Source organism: Dreissena polymorpha, chromosome 16 (genome assembly GCF_020536995.1).
Source record: "Dreissena polymorpha isolate Duluth1 chromosome 16, UMN_Dpol_1.0, whole genome shotgun sequence".
Lineage (NCBI taxonomy): Eukaryota > Metazoa > Mollusca > Bivalvia > Myida > Dreissenidae > Dreissena > Dreissena polymorpha.
Window position 1 is genome coordinate 23,338,348 of NC_068370.1, and position 17,934 is coordinate 23,356,281.

The window sequence follows — 17,934 nt, forward strand, 5'->3', positions numbered from 1 at the left end:
TTATTGTGCTCATGCTTAATAAACTGGTCTAAATGGATAAATATTTCTAATTGATTTTATCAAAATTGGTCCTTATCATGCAAATGTTGAAAACATATTAAAAATCGATGATTGACATACCACAATAATATCGCCGAATATCTTTATTTAGTATATTACTGAGCAAAACAGACTTCAAGTGCACAAAGTTTACGAGACGGCGTTTATATAAAGATTTCTGCAACTGACCGCAAACTGACCTTGATACCTTGCGGATTGGAATGCAATGCATTAAAGTTAGGTAACAATTCTGCTGCTGAAACGACGGCTTGTTTATGCCAACTGTACACGACCAAGGCAACAGCTGTGCCTCAAATATTGATATATCGACAAAGCGACTAAACGAACTATTTACTCCATCAGACAAAAATAGCATAGATTCCAATTTTTTCCTTCAATGAAAAGATCGCAACCCCTTCTGCGAACTCCGGTGATGAACTGTATATAAACTCCGACTTTCACACACTGGCCGCGAATTGACCCGAAACCTCGCGGGTTGAAATGCAATGCAAGTAAGTACTAAATAGCCTTTAGTATAAACGCTTTTGCGCTGGTAATTCTCTGAAAATAAAAGGTGAACGCACAAACTGTATTTATGTCGAAAATTGATTGTAAAACTGTTCTATCTATTGAGCCTTTTCATTAGAGATAAAATTGTTTCATGCAGTAAAACAGCGTTACAAAGACGCGGATATGTTTCCAATGTTCTGGTGTTAAACTCAAATCAGCCAATGGAATAAATGAAGTGTATTCATTCGTACCTAGCCGCGGGAAATTTTATTTGAATATTATTGGACACTTACAAAGGTCAAGTCAGGGTGAAAAGCTGGCTTAATACAGCTTACGCCGAAAAATTTGGTACACAAAATTTTGGGTACGAAAAATATTTGTGTACGAAAAATAATTGGGTACGAAAAAAAAAGGTACGACACATTTGGGGTACGAAAAAAAATTGAGGGATACGGGGAAGTTGTCAGTTTTTTTTGTAAATTTCCTTTGCTTGTTTTGTGTATAGAGGTATTAAAGGTTGAATACATATACTGCCAAATACAAGGTCCATAAAAAATATCTCTTCATTATTTACACTATTTACCGCACGTTGTCGCAACATGTTAGCGGTTCGCGCTTGATTGTATATCGATACACATTTCACCAAAGGCAAGCGTGTCGCAAGCTAGCAATTATTGTCGCCGTAAATTGTGCACATACATTTGGATTTTTTTCCCACACTCTATCTACGGTATTAGTATTTTTAAAAAAAGACTTAATAATTAAGACTTTTGTTTGTTATTATTTGTCGGTACAATTAAATTGTACCGACAAATAATAACATGAAACTCGTCTTGAAAGAGCGATTCTTATACCCATCTGTTTGGGATTGTTGGTGGCTATTACATCAATAGCTACGCTTGTAATTGAACTTATTGTACGCATGCCAATACAAGTATGTTTTGTGAACCGGGATCGGATTTTAATGGAGGAGCAAAACCTCGTCAAATTTTTGTCAGGTTGACAAATGCACACTCGGACTTATCCCAACCCACTGAATTTCCATCAGGGCATTGGTCCTTCCAAACTTATTTCAATTATCTCCATACAATACAGGTCCCACTAAATAAGCAACTATTGCAAAACTCTACCCATTATAAAGAATTCCGTAGTATTTCAAGTAATCAATTATTATTAAAGGACTGTGCGGAAATTTTAATTATTGAACAGTTATAATTAATTTTATTTATAAACATGAGTCGATGAATGGCGTAATGTTAAAGGGTTAGTGTCCAGGGAGAAACATTGGCGAGATGGCATTCGTTCGTGGTTGCATAATTATTTTGCCCGCATATGTCAAAACTTTCGGGAGAGCACGGGTTCGTTTTCCCTTCTTTGACCATAACGCCCCTTGTATAAAAAACTTTTAAAGAAACCTACAATTTACAAGAACGCAATTTGAGAGATCCAAGACAAATGCAAATAACCATGTCAAGATTCAAAACGTGTAGCAACATCATACAATATGTCATTAAAATAGTTAAGGATAATTTTAATAAACGTTTCAATAAACGCCGAATTGGCACACCCAGTCAAATATTGATAAAATAATGGTTAAGAATGTAGAGTTCAAGACCGTTTTCATAATTGGCCTTTTTACAGAAAAACAACCGCCTTTTGTTTCAGATCATGTAATGTTTCAGACCCGTATAGGGGTGGTTAAGATAAAGACGGAGTTTGTTTATATATTTATTAACACGCACACACACGCACAGAAATACATGTCCATACAGTCCAGCGTTATATTTGAGAATCTTGACGATCGAACCCCGGCCACGCGCCACACACGCTGCGTCTGCAACGCTGGATGCTGATTGGTGTAGGGCGGGGTTACCCGAAGGTTAGCATAATTATGACTGACGGCTGGACAGTACATCCCTTCTATCTTCAAAATAACAAAATGCATATTTCAAATTATTACATAAAGTAAATTTAGATTAAAAAGTAGATTGTCTGGAGAGTGTCCTTTCCTTCCTGTGAAAAACAAAATATTTTCGAACTGCATATCTCATGCTATCAAATTGTTTATCAAAACAAGAGTATAATGGAACTAATTTAACACGATGATAGTCTTGTTGGGAAAACACTCATTAATCCACGAGCTGGCGGCTGATCCGAGATAGAAAGTTAATTTCCTTGATGACATAGGTCAGCTTTCGGTCAGATTGTCTTGAATTTACGGGAACGGCGCTGATAAAACCATTATCTGATGTGAAAATGCGATTAAGCACTAATTACTAACAAATGTGCGAACAGGCTTTCTGCAATAATTTTTTTTTTTTTTTTCTCTGGCAAGGTATGATAACAGACTTAATGGGTTATAGCAAATCTTAGGCATTTTTCAACCAATTATAAAATATAGTTGCAGCAGATCGTTGTTGGCACATTTTTTTTCACAATAATATTATGATTTACAGGGTTTATTATTACCTGTATCACTTTAATTATACACATATGTATATAAGGCGCAGATTTGATCATATGCATGCAGTTATTAAACGTGTATTTATAGTCCGGTCTGTATTTAAATGAGCATTATTAATAAATCCATTCATGAATAATACACTAGCGCGCACGTTTTTCTCACACATACTGTAGTAGTACCATGCGGCACATTTCGCTGTTTGTTAGTCATTGTCGTATTTTCGCGGCGGCTTTCTTTCACGACTCGAACGTCTGAGCGGTTGTTGTACGGGTTGATGGACGGCTATTTCCTGGCGTACGATGTCATCGTGAGATGGCGGTAAAGCCAGCACAGGCTTGAGGTGAGAGGCGTCGCGTGTTAGGATTCGATCCTTATGTCGAACCGTAACCATGGAACCCATGCGCGACACGACACTTCCGGGAACTGGCGAAAACGGTGTATCGAGTTTGTTTCGCACCTGCTGTTTGACCAGAACCATTGTCTCCTGGCCGTAAAGCAGATGGTTTTGCTTTATTCCGTTTATCGGCGTAATATTTGTTTTTCTGCTTGACTTTCGTGTCACGTTCCTCGACATATTTCCGGTTACGAGTTGGCGTTACCGAAAATTGCGGAAGATTTGTTTTCATTTTGCGGTTGAACATTAGTTCAAATGGTGAAACTCCTGTGCTTGGGTGCGGGGTGCTTCTGTAATTCATAAGAAAATTGGTAAGTTCTGATTTGTAGTTTAGTCCGGACGCCAGTGCTGTTTTCATACATTTAACTAGAGGTTTCATAAAAGCCTCTGCTGTACCGTTGGCTTTTGGGTGAAGGGGTGTTATTTTTCTGTGTTTGAACCCGAGCTGAGCGGCAAATTCTGAGAATGTATGGCTGTTGAACGACGATCCGTTGTCGGTTTTGACGACGTTTGGTATGAAAAACAGTCCAAAGATTCTCTCTAGCAATGGGATGACGGCTTGTGCAGCTACGCTGTTGAGTTTTTCGACCACTGGATATCTACAGTAGTCACAAATAACTACCATAAAGTATTCCCCAGAGGGCATTGGGCCACAGAAATCAACCGAAATGTCATCCCACTGACGCTTAGGCAACGGGCTTGGCTTAACTGGTTCTTGTACTGTTTCGTTTGATGCGGACATGCAGGGTATACACTGTTTGCATTTGTCGTCTATGAGTTTGTCCATGAATGGGAACCAACAGGTTTCACGCAGCAATGATTTACAACGGACTCGACACTGGTGACCCTCGTGCGCCAGGTAAATGGCCTTATGCTGCAATGATTCTGGGATACACAATCGGGTGCCACGCAATAAAATATGTCCTTCTGAGAGTGATACCACGGTCAGTTCTTCGCGAACGTTTAGATAACGGCGATAGCTGTCTGTCTGCGAGCAATTTTGTTTGTCCCAAGTGTTGTATTTAACAGCTTGAATTACACACTGAATCACACAGTCTGTCTGGGTGGCACGCGCGACCTCTGAGAGGGTTAACGATTTTGGCACTGAATTGCTCGCGAGGAAATTAACGTATTCTTCTGCTACGTTGTCTGCTTTGAATTTTTGAATCGGATGTCTGGAGCAGTAGTCAGCGATCATTTATTTTCCAGCACGGTACTTCACTTTGAAATTGTATGTGGTCAATCTTAAACGCCATCGTTCAAGACGGGCTGACTGGATCTGCTTTGTGTTGTTAAAAATGGACTCCAGACACCGATGATCGCTGATCAAGGTAAATGCTTTGCCAAACAAGTATAAATGGAAATGTTGGCATCCCCAAACACAGGCGAGAGCTTCTCGTTCTGTTTGACTGTAGCGCTGTTCGACTGGGGTGAGTGACCTACTTCCGATGCAATTATCTTACTGTCCTGAATTAGTATTCCAGAAACACCGACAGGACTGGCGTCTACCCATAATTATGTGTCCTTAGAAGGATCGAAGTATGTCATGACTTGATCACTTGATAGTGCATTTTGGAGCTGTCTAAACGCGGTCTCTTGCTTATTTGTCCACTCAAACGCGACCTTATCTTGAGTGAGCCGTCTTAACGGTTCGGATATTGTTGAGTAATCGCGGATAAATCGCGAAACATAATTTGTCATGCCGAGAAACGACCTTATTTCTGCTTGATTTTTCGGCCTGTCAATGTTCTGGATTGCCGCGACTTTTTCTGGATCAGGAGAGATTCCAGAGTCGGAAAATATGTATCCGTAAAAATTGAGTTTTGATAGTCCGAATTCACACTTTCGTCTATTGAGGGTGAGACCCTTCTCCTGCAATCTTTGCAGAAGCGCTTTCAGATTTGTGTCGTGTTCTTGTCGTGTTTTGCCGTGCACGATTATGTCGTCACTGATATTTAACGTTTTCTTCAAACCTTGTAGAGCCTGTCGGATTTCGTTCTGAAATATTTTTGGCGCAACGCTTACTCCAAAGTTGAGACGTTTGTAGCGCCGTAGGCCTACATGGCTAGCAAACACTGTCATATTTCTTGATTCTTCGGAGAAATCCCGCTGGTGGAACCCCTTGTACAGATCCACCTTAGAGAACACTGTTGAGCCGTTTAATTCTGATACTATGTCGTCGATAGTCGTGCGCATGTCGACACATAGACGAATTTCCTTGGGTGCTTTCGGATTTGGAGCTACCACTTGGTTTGAGACCAACGGCGTTGGTCCGTCGACTTTCTCGATGACGTCCAGCTCCTCTAACCGATTGAGCTCTTGTTCGACTTGCTCACGAACGTGGAACGGGATCCGTCTAGCCGACTGGCTTAACGGCACAACATTTTCGTCGATATGGAATTTTATTTGTTTGTCTTTCAATTTTCCGAGACCTGTGAATACGGATTTGTACTTGTCGCAGAGTTCCGCGTAGTCACAATGTTTTACCGAATTTATGACCGGAACTTCACCGAGTTCGACGGCTGTTTCATAGCTTGTTTAAGTTTCTGATGTGTCTTTTATGGTATGGAACACCGCTGTCGCGAATTTCTTGTCTGACTCGATGGTGAGTGTGTATGTGTTCTGAACCGGCAGAGATATATTGACCGAATGCGTATGCTTTTATTTGAGCTTTTCGGGGTTTCGGACGCGATGTCATTTTTGACAGAATTGACTCGGACACCACATTGATGCTACTTCCGGTATCTACCAGTACATTTGTTTCAACACCTTGTATTGTAAGTTTTATGAGTGGTACCTTTTTATTGCCGATAGCGTTTACAGATAATCCGTATAGGTACTCCTCTTCCGAGTTCGAGTCTCGGCCCAGGGACTCGGAATCCAGCTCTGCATTAATCTCTCGCAATTGTCGTTGGCCTGATTGTAGCCTTTTTCTGCACACTGCAATGAAGTGGTTATCCTTGTGACAGTAGTTACACTTAGATCCAATTGCCGGGCAGCGACCGTTCTGGTGTGGATACGGTCCACCACAATTTCTGCAATACGATGCCCTACGTATCTGACTTGAGTTTTCTTGGCGATGTGTGGTTGTATGTGTATTTCGCTCAGACGGATTCGGCTTTGACGTCGTCGTTGGTCGTCTGTGAATTTTATTTACATGCTCATGTGATCCATGATGTGATCTATGCTGGTCGCGAGACATACTTTCTGCTTGGGCTTTGGCTAAATCCATCGTTCTTGCAATTTTCAACAGATCGGACAGAGGCTTGTGGGAAGACTCGAGACATTTGATTCTCAGTTTCTGTGACAATACACCTTGGATAAATTGGCTTTTTATTTCATCATCGTTGTTAGCGAAGCCACAATTCGTTGCTTTTTGACGGAGACGTGTCGTGAATTGATCTAAAGATTCACCTTGCTGCTGCTTCAGGTTTCGAAATTCGAATTTCTCGAATTCCGTGTTTGTATTTGACGAAAAATGTCGTTTTAGCGCCGCTTTCGTCTCATCGTAATTTGAATCGTTGCCTCCTAAATCCAAAGTCTCGTAAATGTCATACACCTCGTCACCTGCATAATGTAGTAACAACGCCTTCCATCGCTTTTTTGAATCGATACTCAATCCAACGAACAAGTTTTCTAATTTGTTAACATATTTGTCCCATCGTATTCCAATGGAATGGCTGTCACTAGGCACTGAAAATCTATCAAAACTCGGAAGAGCCATGTTAACACATCCCATCCTCGTCGCCAATGTAATGTTTCAGACCCGTATAGGGATGGTTGAGATAAAGACGGAGTTTGTTTATATATTTATAAACACGCACACACACACACGCACGCACGCACGCACGCACGCACGCACGCACGCACGCACGCACGCACGCACACACACACACACACACACACACACACACACACACACACACACACACACACACACACACAGAGAAATACATGTCCATACAGTCCAGCGTTATATTTGAGTATCTTTACGATCGAACCCCGGCCACGCGCCACACACGCTGCGTCTGCATAATTATGACTGACGGCTGGACATTACAGATCATATATTTACTTTCAATGGCTCTTCTTGTGTTTTTGACAACACGTTATTTTCGACATAAAGTTATTCAAAAGGAATGATTGGTGATGACAAACTCCCAATTAGAAAGCCCAAGAGATGTACAGCTCAACATATTGAATACGTAGCTTAATGGCATTTAGATAGAAACAAGGGCTGTTTGTAAAACATGCATGCCCCCATATGGACTGTCAGTTGTAGTGGCAGCCATTGTGTGAATACGTTTTTTGTCACGGTGACCTTGACCTTTGACCTAGTTATCTGAAAATCAACAAGGATCATCTGCCAGTCATGATCAATGTACCTATGACGTTTCATGATCCTAGGCGTAAGCATTCTTGAGTTATCATCCGGAAACCATTTTACTGTTTCGAGTCACTGTGACCTTGACCTTTGACCTAGTGACCTGAAAATCAATAGGGGTCATCTGCCAGTCATGATCAATGTTCCTATGAAGTTTCGTGATCCTAGGCGTAAGCATTCTTGAGTTATCATCCGGAAACCATTTTACTTTTTCGAGTCACTGTGACCTTTGACCTAGTGACCTGAAAATCAATATGGGTCATCTGCCAATTATGATCAATTTACCTATGAAGTTTCATGATCATAGGCCTAAGCGTTCTTGAGTTATCATCCGGAAACCATCTGGTTGACGGACCGACGGACGGACCGACCGACCGACGGACCGGCCGACAAGTGCAAAACAATATACCCCCTCTTCATCGAAGGGGGGTGGGGCATACAAACACTTACAATTAGTTATAATTATTCAATGGCTGTGTCTTGTTGAAATTTCTATGGAGTCGTTATAGATATATGTGTTTGTTTCTGAGAATAATCGAAGGTATTTTTCAACGAGTTGTTTCATACAAAAAGTTAACAAGTGTTTAAAAAGAGCATTGTTCGTATTCATTCTTATATGGCAACGGGGATAATATGAATATCAAGTTATTATCGAAAATTCATACTGTCATTAATTTATTGAAGCTCGAGTCTTTTAGCTGAGGCGACGAAACAGTGATTTTATTAATAATTTAACAAATTCATTAGCTTTCAAACGTTTCAAGTTAACACAGTCATAAAGCTTTCAAGCACACAATTATACATGGGCATAATAATGCTTTTACTACGAGCGGTTTTTAAATACATTTTTGTAAATCCTTTTGTAGAATTATTGCGCTCAGTAAAAACAAACAAAACAGCGTGCAAAATAAAGTTAATGTTTATTTTTGGCCAATTCTATTTGTCTGTACCTCAAAGGTAAATAAAATAACACAACATACTTATAGTCTGATCAGTCATGGATAGCCGAAATACCTCCTTATCATACATTAAAGCATACATGTACAAGAAGGCAGCATTATAATATTCTAAATCTAATGTAACGAAATAATATGATAATATTAAGTTGAAATTTGTTTGATAACTTACTTATGTATATAATGAAAAAGCATAATTTTAAATCATGTAAAAACAATACATAACACACTTGTTTATTTTTAACTCATAATACACCCAAATAAATTTAATAAGGGGAGGAAGGGGGGTTTAATCCAGTGTCATCCGGATTATTACTTTCTAACGGCTGAAATGGCGCTGAAATGGGGATAGTCATATTGAAATAAATTAGGTAAGAGAGAAGGCTTGCCTCCTTTATTATTTATAAAATATATATTATTAAAATAAATTAATTTTTTCTTACGTTCTGTAAAACACACAGCATTAAATTAGTTTGGATGTACATGTACCTTAAATGTTAAAAAAGCACAAACAAAACACTGTTAGATATGTCAAAGACAGCAAAATACCTCCCATTATACAAAAACTATTCTATGTACTACAAGAAAAGCACGAAGCCTTAGCAGCACTATGAAATATATTTGAGCTGCAGACGTCTTTTGTGTCGAATACATTCTGAAGTATCGAAATTATAGCATGGCTTGCACCATTCAATTAGTTTCCCTAGCACGCCACATTTAAAATAGAACGACACACCTCCAGGACAGAAATGTTGCATTGTGTATTCATGCACGCAGGTGACACAAATACGGGAAATATTAATCAAACGATTGCCTAATAGCGTTAGAATCCAAATGGACCACTCTGTAATTGTAAACAACAATGGGTTGGTGGTTGCAGCAAGAACTGCCTTTCATCAGGCATAAATGTGAATATTCAGATGAAATGGAAAAGCTAAATCAAACGCATCATGAATTAAAAGTAAGATCTCTGAAGACATAGGAGACTTGCTTTGGAGAAGGATAGAGAAAATTGCCAAAACCAATGTAAATCGGCTGTGAAAAAATGTTTGCAATGTAAGGATAATATTAGCTTTTAAGGGCCTGGTAAAATCGAATACCTTTCCCAATTATGTAAATACAATCCAACGATTTATCATTGATACACACTATTATTTGCAAGAATGATCTGTACAGATTTATGCCATGGGTTCATATTCACAGTTTTAAGGTGAAATTATTGAAATGTGTACATACATATATTATTAAAAATAATAATATTCACAGGCTTACAAATATAAGCTAACGTGTTGTGACGTAGGGCAGTTCAGTCTAGTGCAACGTTGAGGATTAAAATAAACATATTATACGTACAATACAATGGTTCTTTAATTATCAATTTGCACGCTACCATGTTCAAAGATACACAAAAAGCAATGCATAATTCGCATATTCTTATTATTTCAAAGCTGTAAAGCTCTTCGTAAACATAACCAAATAAAAATTATAAAACCAAGTTAAACAAATCTTTCTTATAATCCGGTACGCAAAGTGTCAAATCAATTTTATTGGACCATCAAATTCATTTATTTTCGAAAACCATTATTCTCAACAGTCCTTACATGTCAGCAGTTTGTCCCATAACTTTAAGAAATTATTAAATATACAGTATCCGACCTCAACACGGCTTCAAATACTACACATCTTGTTTGTCTTTTTATAATGAAATGTTTTCAGCCTTAGATTGGTATTGTGATATTTATCTGGTCATCCGTCCGCTTGTTCGTCCGTCCGAACGTAATTTTCAGTTCTGTGCTTTACAGAACGTATGTCTAAACATAACGTACTGCACAAAACAGGTATATGTGCGGTTCGTTCATGCATATGGTTATCACGTGAGTGATAGTCACTCAGGCGCACAAAGGCGGGAATGTGCACGGGGTTTTCATTATTTGGGCAGTTCTACTCAAGATTTCTATCAATAAACTTTTTTTTTTTAAATTCGAACCGCATTAATAAGTTGGCTTAAATGGCCCTTTATGTTTGAGTTACACAATGTCCACAGTTACATGTTAATATTGGTTGTTTTCGGGTACAGTTTTCCAGAGTTATTCTACATTGGGCATCTGATGATTTCTGATGAAGTTTTATTTCTGTTTTCGGCATAGCTGTTTAACGTCACTTTTGACCTTACCTGACCTTTATAAGTGTCAAATACAATTTAAATAAACTTTCCTGCGGCTAGACACGAATGAATACACTTCATTTATTCCATTGGCTGATTTGAGCATACCACCAGAACATTGGAAACATGACCGCGTCTTTGTAACACTGTTTTACTGCGTGTTAAGCATGAAACAATTTTATCTCTAATGAAAAGGCTTGATAGATAGAACAGTTTTACACTCAACTGTCGACATCTATTCAGTTTGTGCGTGCACCTTTTATTTTCAGAGGATTGCAAGCGCCAGAACGTTTGTACTTAAAGGCTATGTTCTCATATTTAGTATTTACGTCCATATTCCAGTCTGTGTACTAGTATATTTAAGTTCATAAAAGTATCGTTTTTCCCTATCCTGATATTCGATTTGGCCAAACCATTTTAAATTGTTTTCGAAATTGAACATTTAACATGTCAAAGTATAAAGTTTTAAACAAGCCGTCGTTCCAGCACTGGAAGCGTGGCCTCACTCTAATGCATTGCATTCCAACCCGCAAGGTATCAGGGTCAGTTCGCGGCCAGTAAAATAATCGTTAAATAATATAGACGCTATCGAGTGAACTAGGTGAACTGGAATTTTCTTGAGACCATTAATATGTTAAATGAAGATATTCAGCGATATAATTATGGTATGTCAATAATAGATTCTTAAAGTGTTTTCAACAATACCATTATAAATATTATTTTTGATTAATTTAACAAGAATTATTCCACCATATTGACTAATGTATTAAGCATGAGCGCGATGATTCTCGATACTGTTAATAATCGAATCAAATAGCAATGCCCGACAAACCACTAAAACAGGTTTGTTTGAATATGATGTGATATGTGCTGAACAAGGATCATAATATAATATGAATATTACATCATTATATGTGATATGTGTTGAACAAGGTCCATAATATAATATGAATATTACATCATTATATGTGATATGATATAATATGAATATTACATCATGTTATGTGATATGTGTTGAACAAGGACCATAAAATAATATGAATATTACATCATGATATGTGATATGTGATATATGTGATGTTAAGAAAATGTAATGTTAGTTGATTCCAGGAAATACTATCTTGCTATTATTTGCGTGTTCATGACCGGCGCTCTGAGTATGTGTATTGAAGAACATACAGTTTGTTTGAAATTTGATATTTTTAACTTGATGTTAGATGTACAGTGAGATGTTAGTTTACGTTCTACGTAAAACGAATTTGTGATAATGATTTTAAAAGTGTTATTTTTTATTAACACTTTTTGTAGAACATGCTTTTCAAATAGAAATATTGAAATATCAAATTATTATATGCTGTGTAAATACTGAATGTTTCTTTAGAAAACTGATTTTGAATTTCTACTGGATGCGAGATGTAGGATTTGTATCAGAACATTATTGTGTATTCAACCATAACGTTTTTTTATATGCAACACCATGTTTTATGAATATATGAATGATATTATATGTGTTGAACAAGGACCATAACGGTCTATTTCAACTGTGTAAATATGTATATGTTTTTGTCGAAATAAAAGTTCTCTCTTCGAAGAACGCGCGTATAAATATTTAAAATATGTACATATGTGCGGATACTTCGCGTGTAGCCGGTTGACTCGTATGTTTTAATTTCACTTCCATTCTTCTTTTGGTTTTCTGTTTGGTATCTATAGGTTTATGACCAGCAATATGTAATAATGTAAAATAAGCCGCGAAAACTCCGCGTAACATCCCGAACTGCGTGTGATGCAGCTAAGAACTGCACAGAAAAAGACATTCGCTATCTTTGATCTCATTCATTGAACTCTTTACCTTTTACCAACTCCAACCACAATCAACGCCGTATATTTAAAAAAAGGATATTTCTTGTTTACCTTGGCCTTAAAAACTCCATTTAATGATAAAGAATAGAAGTGATGTATACAAATAATAGTTGAACTGTGTTATAAAATTTATAGATCAAAGTTGTACTGTCGTGTTATTCTACGATTATACTTGATTGTTATATATTACGAAAATGTATTATTCGTGGATGTTTGTTGCCAATAAACTGATCGAAAGTCTTGCCCAATGCAAAACGAAGTTTTTTTTATAGCTTAGTTGTGTGAAGACACGATATTCTCTACTCAGTATTGTCTAAATTGCTAACATATTTTGTGGCGATCGAATTTTTCTGTTCAGTTTGTATTATCTGATATCTTCTTTTGTGAGCATGGTTAAACAGGAATGCTTAAATGCAAACACAAACATATGCTGGTGCTAAATTACCTCGTAGGAACTAAAATGGCATTGTGAATATTTAACTATGAATTATCGTGAAAATGATTAATGTAAACTCAGTATCATTAGTTGGATCGATTAGTTGGATCGTTGTATTCTAGCTGTATGAATGAATTGAATATGATTGTTTCAGTGTGCTTTACTATCAATTATTTAAAAAGGAGGGATTGTGGCGAAGCGCGTAATGTCCACGCCTCTTATTACAGACAATTAATAGTATATCCTCTTACAGTACAGGCGTGAACCACTCTCTGAATGGTGTTTAGTGCTGTTGTTGATTCTTAAATTTAAATTGTATAACATAAACATAATGTCCGTATAGAAGAAACACAAACATGGGAAAAATTACGCGCTATGGATTTATGATTTGACAAACAATATATGTGTGATAATAAACGTTACAATCATGTGTCAAACTGTTCAACTGACTTTAATGCTGAGTTATGGGCTGTTACTTCTTTGCACGAACAGTTTGTCCGGTCGTGGAAAGCGTTTTGCTATTCGTTCGCTGTGTGCTAACTCAACACATTTTGGCAGAGAGAATTTTACGTTAAATAACATTGACACGGCCATTGTCTGTGGTCAAGCTTGTCTCAAGCATAACTGCCAGTCGTTTGTGTTTGACCAGAAACTTAGACATTGTTCTTTAAAGGACAACATATTAAACGACGAACCCAGGATCTGCATCGAAAACGTTCTTTATGGAATACAGGTACACTAAACATTAATTTAGTGTCCGCGATTTGTAATTTATTTATCGGCTTAGCTAAAATCTGAACTGAAAGTGCCAACGACTTAAATTAACCGTTAACGTTAACATTAATCAGGAATATGAGGGTGTTGTGGTTTGATTTGTAAGATAATTACCGAGTTTTAATTAGCGATTTCTGTTAATATGTTTTCTACTATAAATGTTTTTGTGTTAGCCGACACATTGCTTCTGAATGACAAACGGGTTCCACCAAAATGAAGTATATTGTCCTTAAATGTTTTCATGTTTGTTGAAGATCAATGGGGCAATTAGAAAACGAAAAAAGAGCACGTTCTTCATTTAACGTCAAATTTTGATATTGTTTAAAGGTTTATAATTTGCATACCATTATTTTCAGGCTGACCTGGCTGATAATTGCGTGGCGAAAGGAAACATTCGTCTTTGCAACGGTTCCAACTCCTCAAGTGGTAGGGTGGAAGTTTTAATTAATGGACAGTGGGGGACAGTTTGCGACGACAGCTGGAATGAAGCCTGCGCTCAAGTCACGTGCAGAATGTTTGGATTCACGTACGTACTGGGGCTAAATATTTATAACAAAACAATCAGTCCCCTATACATCTCCAGTTAGAACCGAGGCTATCCATTAAATGAAGTTCTATTTAAGCCCCGTTACTTGTATTTGTTCGAAGCAGTATAACCTTGTTCAATGCTCCCCTCTCAATCATGAAGCCTTTATGACTTTTGCCGGCCTGTTAAGACGTTTCTGGGATATACTCCATAACAGAATATTGCAATGTCCGCGTATTCAGCCCTAAAACCCTGAAAGAAAGGAAGAGGAAAATCGCGTTTCAATTTATACCTCTTGGTATATATTACAACACATTTGAGATATTTGTTTTTAGGAACGGGTCAGGTGTATCACAGGCTTACTTTGGACCTGGATTTGGACAAATTCTGATGGATGATACGCTCTGTAGTGGCAATGAGACGTCTCTGTTTGATGTTACATACACTAGCACTCACAATTGCAACCATCAAGAAGATTCTGGAGTAAACTGCTTTGATAATTAAAAGTATTTTTTGCGATTAATACTATTAGAGTGATATTGTCTAATTTCTAAATATACATTTCTAAGTTGTATTCATGTTTAATAAGGATAATAATGTGTTTCTGTGTATAAAATATTTTTGCACAAACATTTTATAATTATGGTTTACTTGTGTGTGCGTGTTCGGGTAAACTTTTATTTCTGAACTTTTCTGATCTTTTATAGTGCGATGTGTAATTGTACTTTACGATTTAAAGACTTCTTTAATCTGCTTAGTTCGAATATGGTGTGTTCGTGTTGTTTTGGTTAATGTATATAGTGTCGATATAAATGAATACATGTATATGCAATGTTCTATACATTTTTATGTAAACACCTTTTACAGAACATTGACTAACATTGCTTTTTTTAACTTTGTCTGCAATGTGATATTTGTATGCATTTTTTTCCTTTTTCTTCTAAACTGACGATGTTATCACTTCAAACTTTAAAAGTCACCGATGCGAATAACAGGATTATAATTGCTTGAAACCTTGAAAAGATGTAAGCTCTATGTGATTAAAGGCGTGAATAAATATCAGAAAGATAGAATACTTTTAATACTTTAAATAAAATTATAGCGGAAGACCTTCATAAATTGTTTTCATTTGTTTTATGGCTTTCCATAGCCATTTGAAGACAAGTTAAACATGCGGACGTACTTTTAATCCGTAAGGCCTGGGCATATTTTCTCTGTGTTATTGTTTAACTGTGAGTAAAGAGCATTTTTGATTATCAATGTATAATTGCCGATAAATGTGCAGCAATCACCTATATACGAAATACTTTGTTAACACAAACAGTTAAGCTTTGTATATATAGTGTTCACCTTTACAAATTAACAAATTATAATTACCTTAAATTTATTTTAATGCTTTTCCGTTGTATTTGTATTTTATATTATCCATGTAATTGTTTATCTTTTGCGCTGTTTAATGACGCTTTATTGTTTGTTATATATATATATATATATATATATATATATATATATATATATATATATATATATATATATATATATATATATATATATATATATATATATATATATATATATATATACTTGAAGAAGTGAGCAATAGCTTTTGTCTTGGTCTGCATGTTAGAAAAAAGCGGGACTAAATAAACGTACGGCTGAAGTAATCCTTAAGATCGACGTCAAAGATTTCAACGTAAAATTCCGCATGGCCTTCTATTAAAACAGATCCGAAGAGAGGTTGCAGTTCGACAAATATTATTTTTTTACATGTGGGGGTAATCACGTGATGATCTAAAGGCAGTCAAGAGTCGATGTACATGCTGAGACTGGTATTTTTCGCCGTTTTATACCCTTTGTTACTTTTTAAAATGCCGTTCACTGTCCAGCCATATCAGCAAAAAAGTGATAAGCATTTATTTCGTATTAGTATTCGCTCTATAATTTGACTTTACTCGCTACGAAATCTTTAAGGAGCATCACAAAATTACAGCTCCCGCTAAAAAACTGCGTAGCGAGTTTAGTTGAGATATAAAGCTAATATAAATACGAAATAAACGCTATGAACTATCTTGCTGATTGCTGAAAAATTAGGCATTACAAAATTAAATTAAAGTTATAAAAGAGTATAAAACGGCAAAAAATACCTGTTTCGACGCGGACATTGCCATCTTGACAGTCGTATGATTTTCTCCTCTATTTACTTACAGTTTAATAATTATTGTGCACGATGATGATGATGATGATGGTGATGATAATGATGATGATTACGGTAATTGTGATGATGACAGCGCTGTTGCTGTTGAAGAAACCGATGATGACTAGAGTGATTATGACGAATTTGGTGATCTGATGATAATGCTGATAATACATTCGGTGTCAGAATGTTGACTACGAAGATGGTGATGATGATAAAGTCGATCTTATCATAAAAATGAAGTCGCTTGCAACATGATGATTGACGATGATGACACAACATTATTTCCGAAAAGCGGAAGAGAAGACGACTGAATGATGTTTATTTCTGGCAAAGCAAGCCTTGCAAAAACGGGAAGCTCAAATTTAACAATAGCTGCAACGTATACGTATATAGGAGCCATTTTCCCTCATGTAATTGCTGTCGTCATCAATCAAAATAACTTCAGCACGAAACCTTATTGCAACCGTTGTCCGTCACAATAACTGCAAAACGGTCCAACACAATACAAGGAACGCAATACACATATTGCAGTTGTATTGGTTCCATGGCGACCGAAATAGCTGCAACACATGAACTTATTTGAGCCGACGTTCATGTCAATAAACGCAACACTTATACTCAATAAAGCCGTCCTACGCCATTACAATAGATGTAATACATACAATTATTTGTGCCGTTATCTATCACAATAGCTGCTAAACATAAACAAAGGGGAGCCGTTGTCCATCTCGCATTAGCTGCAAAACATTAGTCAAGTGGAGCTGTTGTCCATCACAATAGCTGCAAAACATGAGTCAAATGGAGCCATTGTCCATCACAATAGCTGCAAAACATGAGTCAAGTGGAGCAATTGTCCATCACAATAGCTGCAAAACATGAGTCAAGTGGAGCAATTGTCCATCACAATAGCTGCAAAACATGAGTCAAGTGGAGCAATGTCCATCACAATAGCTGCGAAACATGAACCAAGTGGAGCCGTTGTCCATCACAGATGCAAAACATGAGTCAAGTGGAGCCATTGTCCATCACAATAGCTGCAAAACATGAACCAAGTGGAGCCGTTATCCATCACAATAGTCAAGTGGAGCCATTGTCCATCACAATAGCTGCAAAACATGAACCAAGTGGAGCCGTTGTCCATCACAAAAGCTGCAAAACACGAGTCTTCACAATAGCTTCAAAACATCAGTCAAGTGGAGCCATTGTCCATCGCAATAGCTGTAAAAC

The 17,934-nt window shown here is 37.1% G+C and overlaps 1 protein-coding gene across 3 annotated transcripts; it reads left to right on the top strand.

Moving 5' to 3' along the window:
- The first annotated feature begins 514 nt into the window (after positions 1-514).
- LOC127862437 (neurotrypsin-like) lies at positions 515-15,909 on the top strand. 3 transcript variants are annotated; one of them, XM_052401555.1, is made up of 3 exons: positions 515-551; positions 14,341-14,510; positions 14,846-15,909. In XM_052401555.1, the coding sequence occupies exons 1-3, from the start codon at positions 546-548 to the stop codon at positions 15,012-15,014; spliced, it is 345 nt and encodes a 114-aa protein (XP_052257515.1). In that variant the 5' UTR covers positions 515-545; the 3' UTR covers positions 15,015-15,909. The 3 variants fall into 3 exon arrangements, with proteins under 3 accessions (XP_052257515.1, XP_052257514.1, XP_052257513.1); XM_052401554.1 differs by lacking the exon at positions 515-551 and adding an exon at positions 11,530-11,576; XM_052401553.1 differs by lacking the exon at positions 515-551 and adding an exon at positions 13,273-13,943.
- Positions 15,910-17,934: the final 2,025 nt, after the last annotated feature.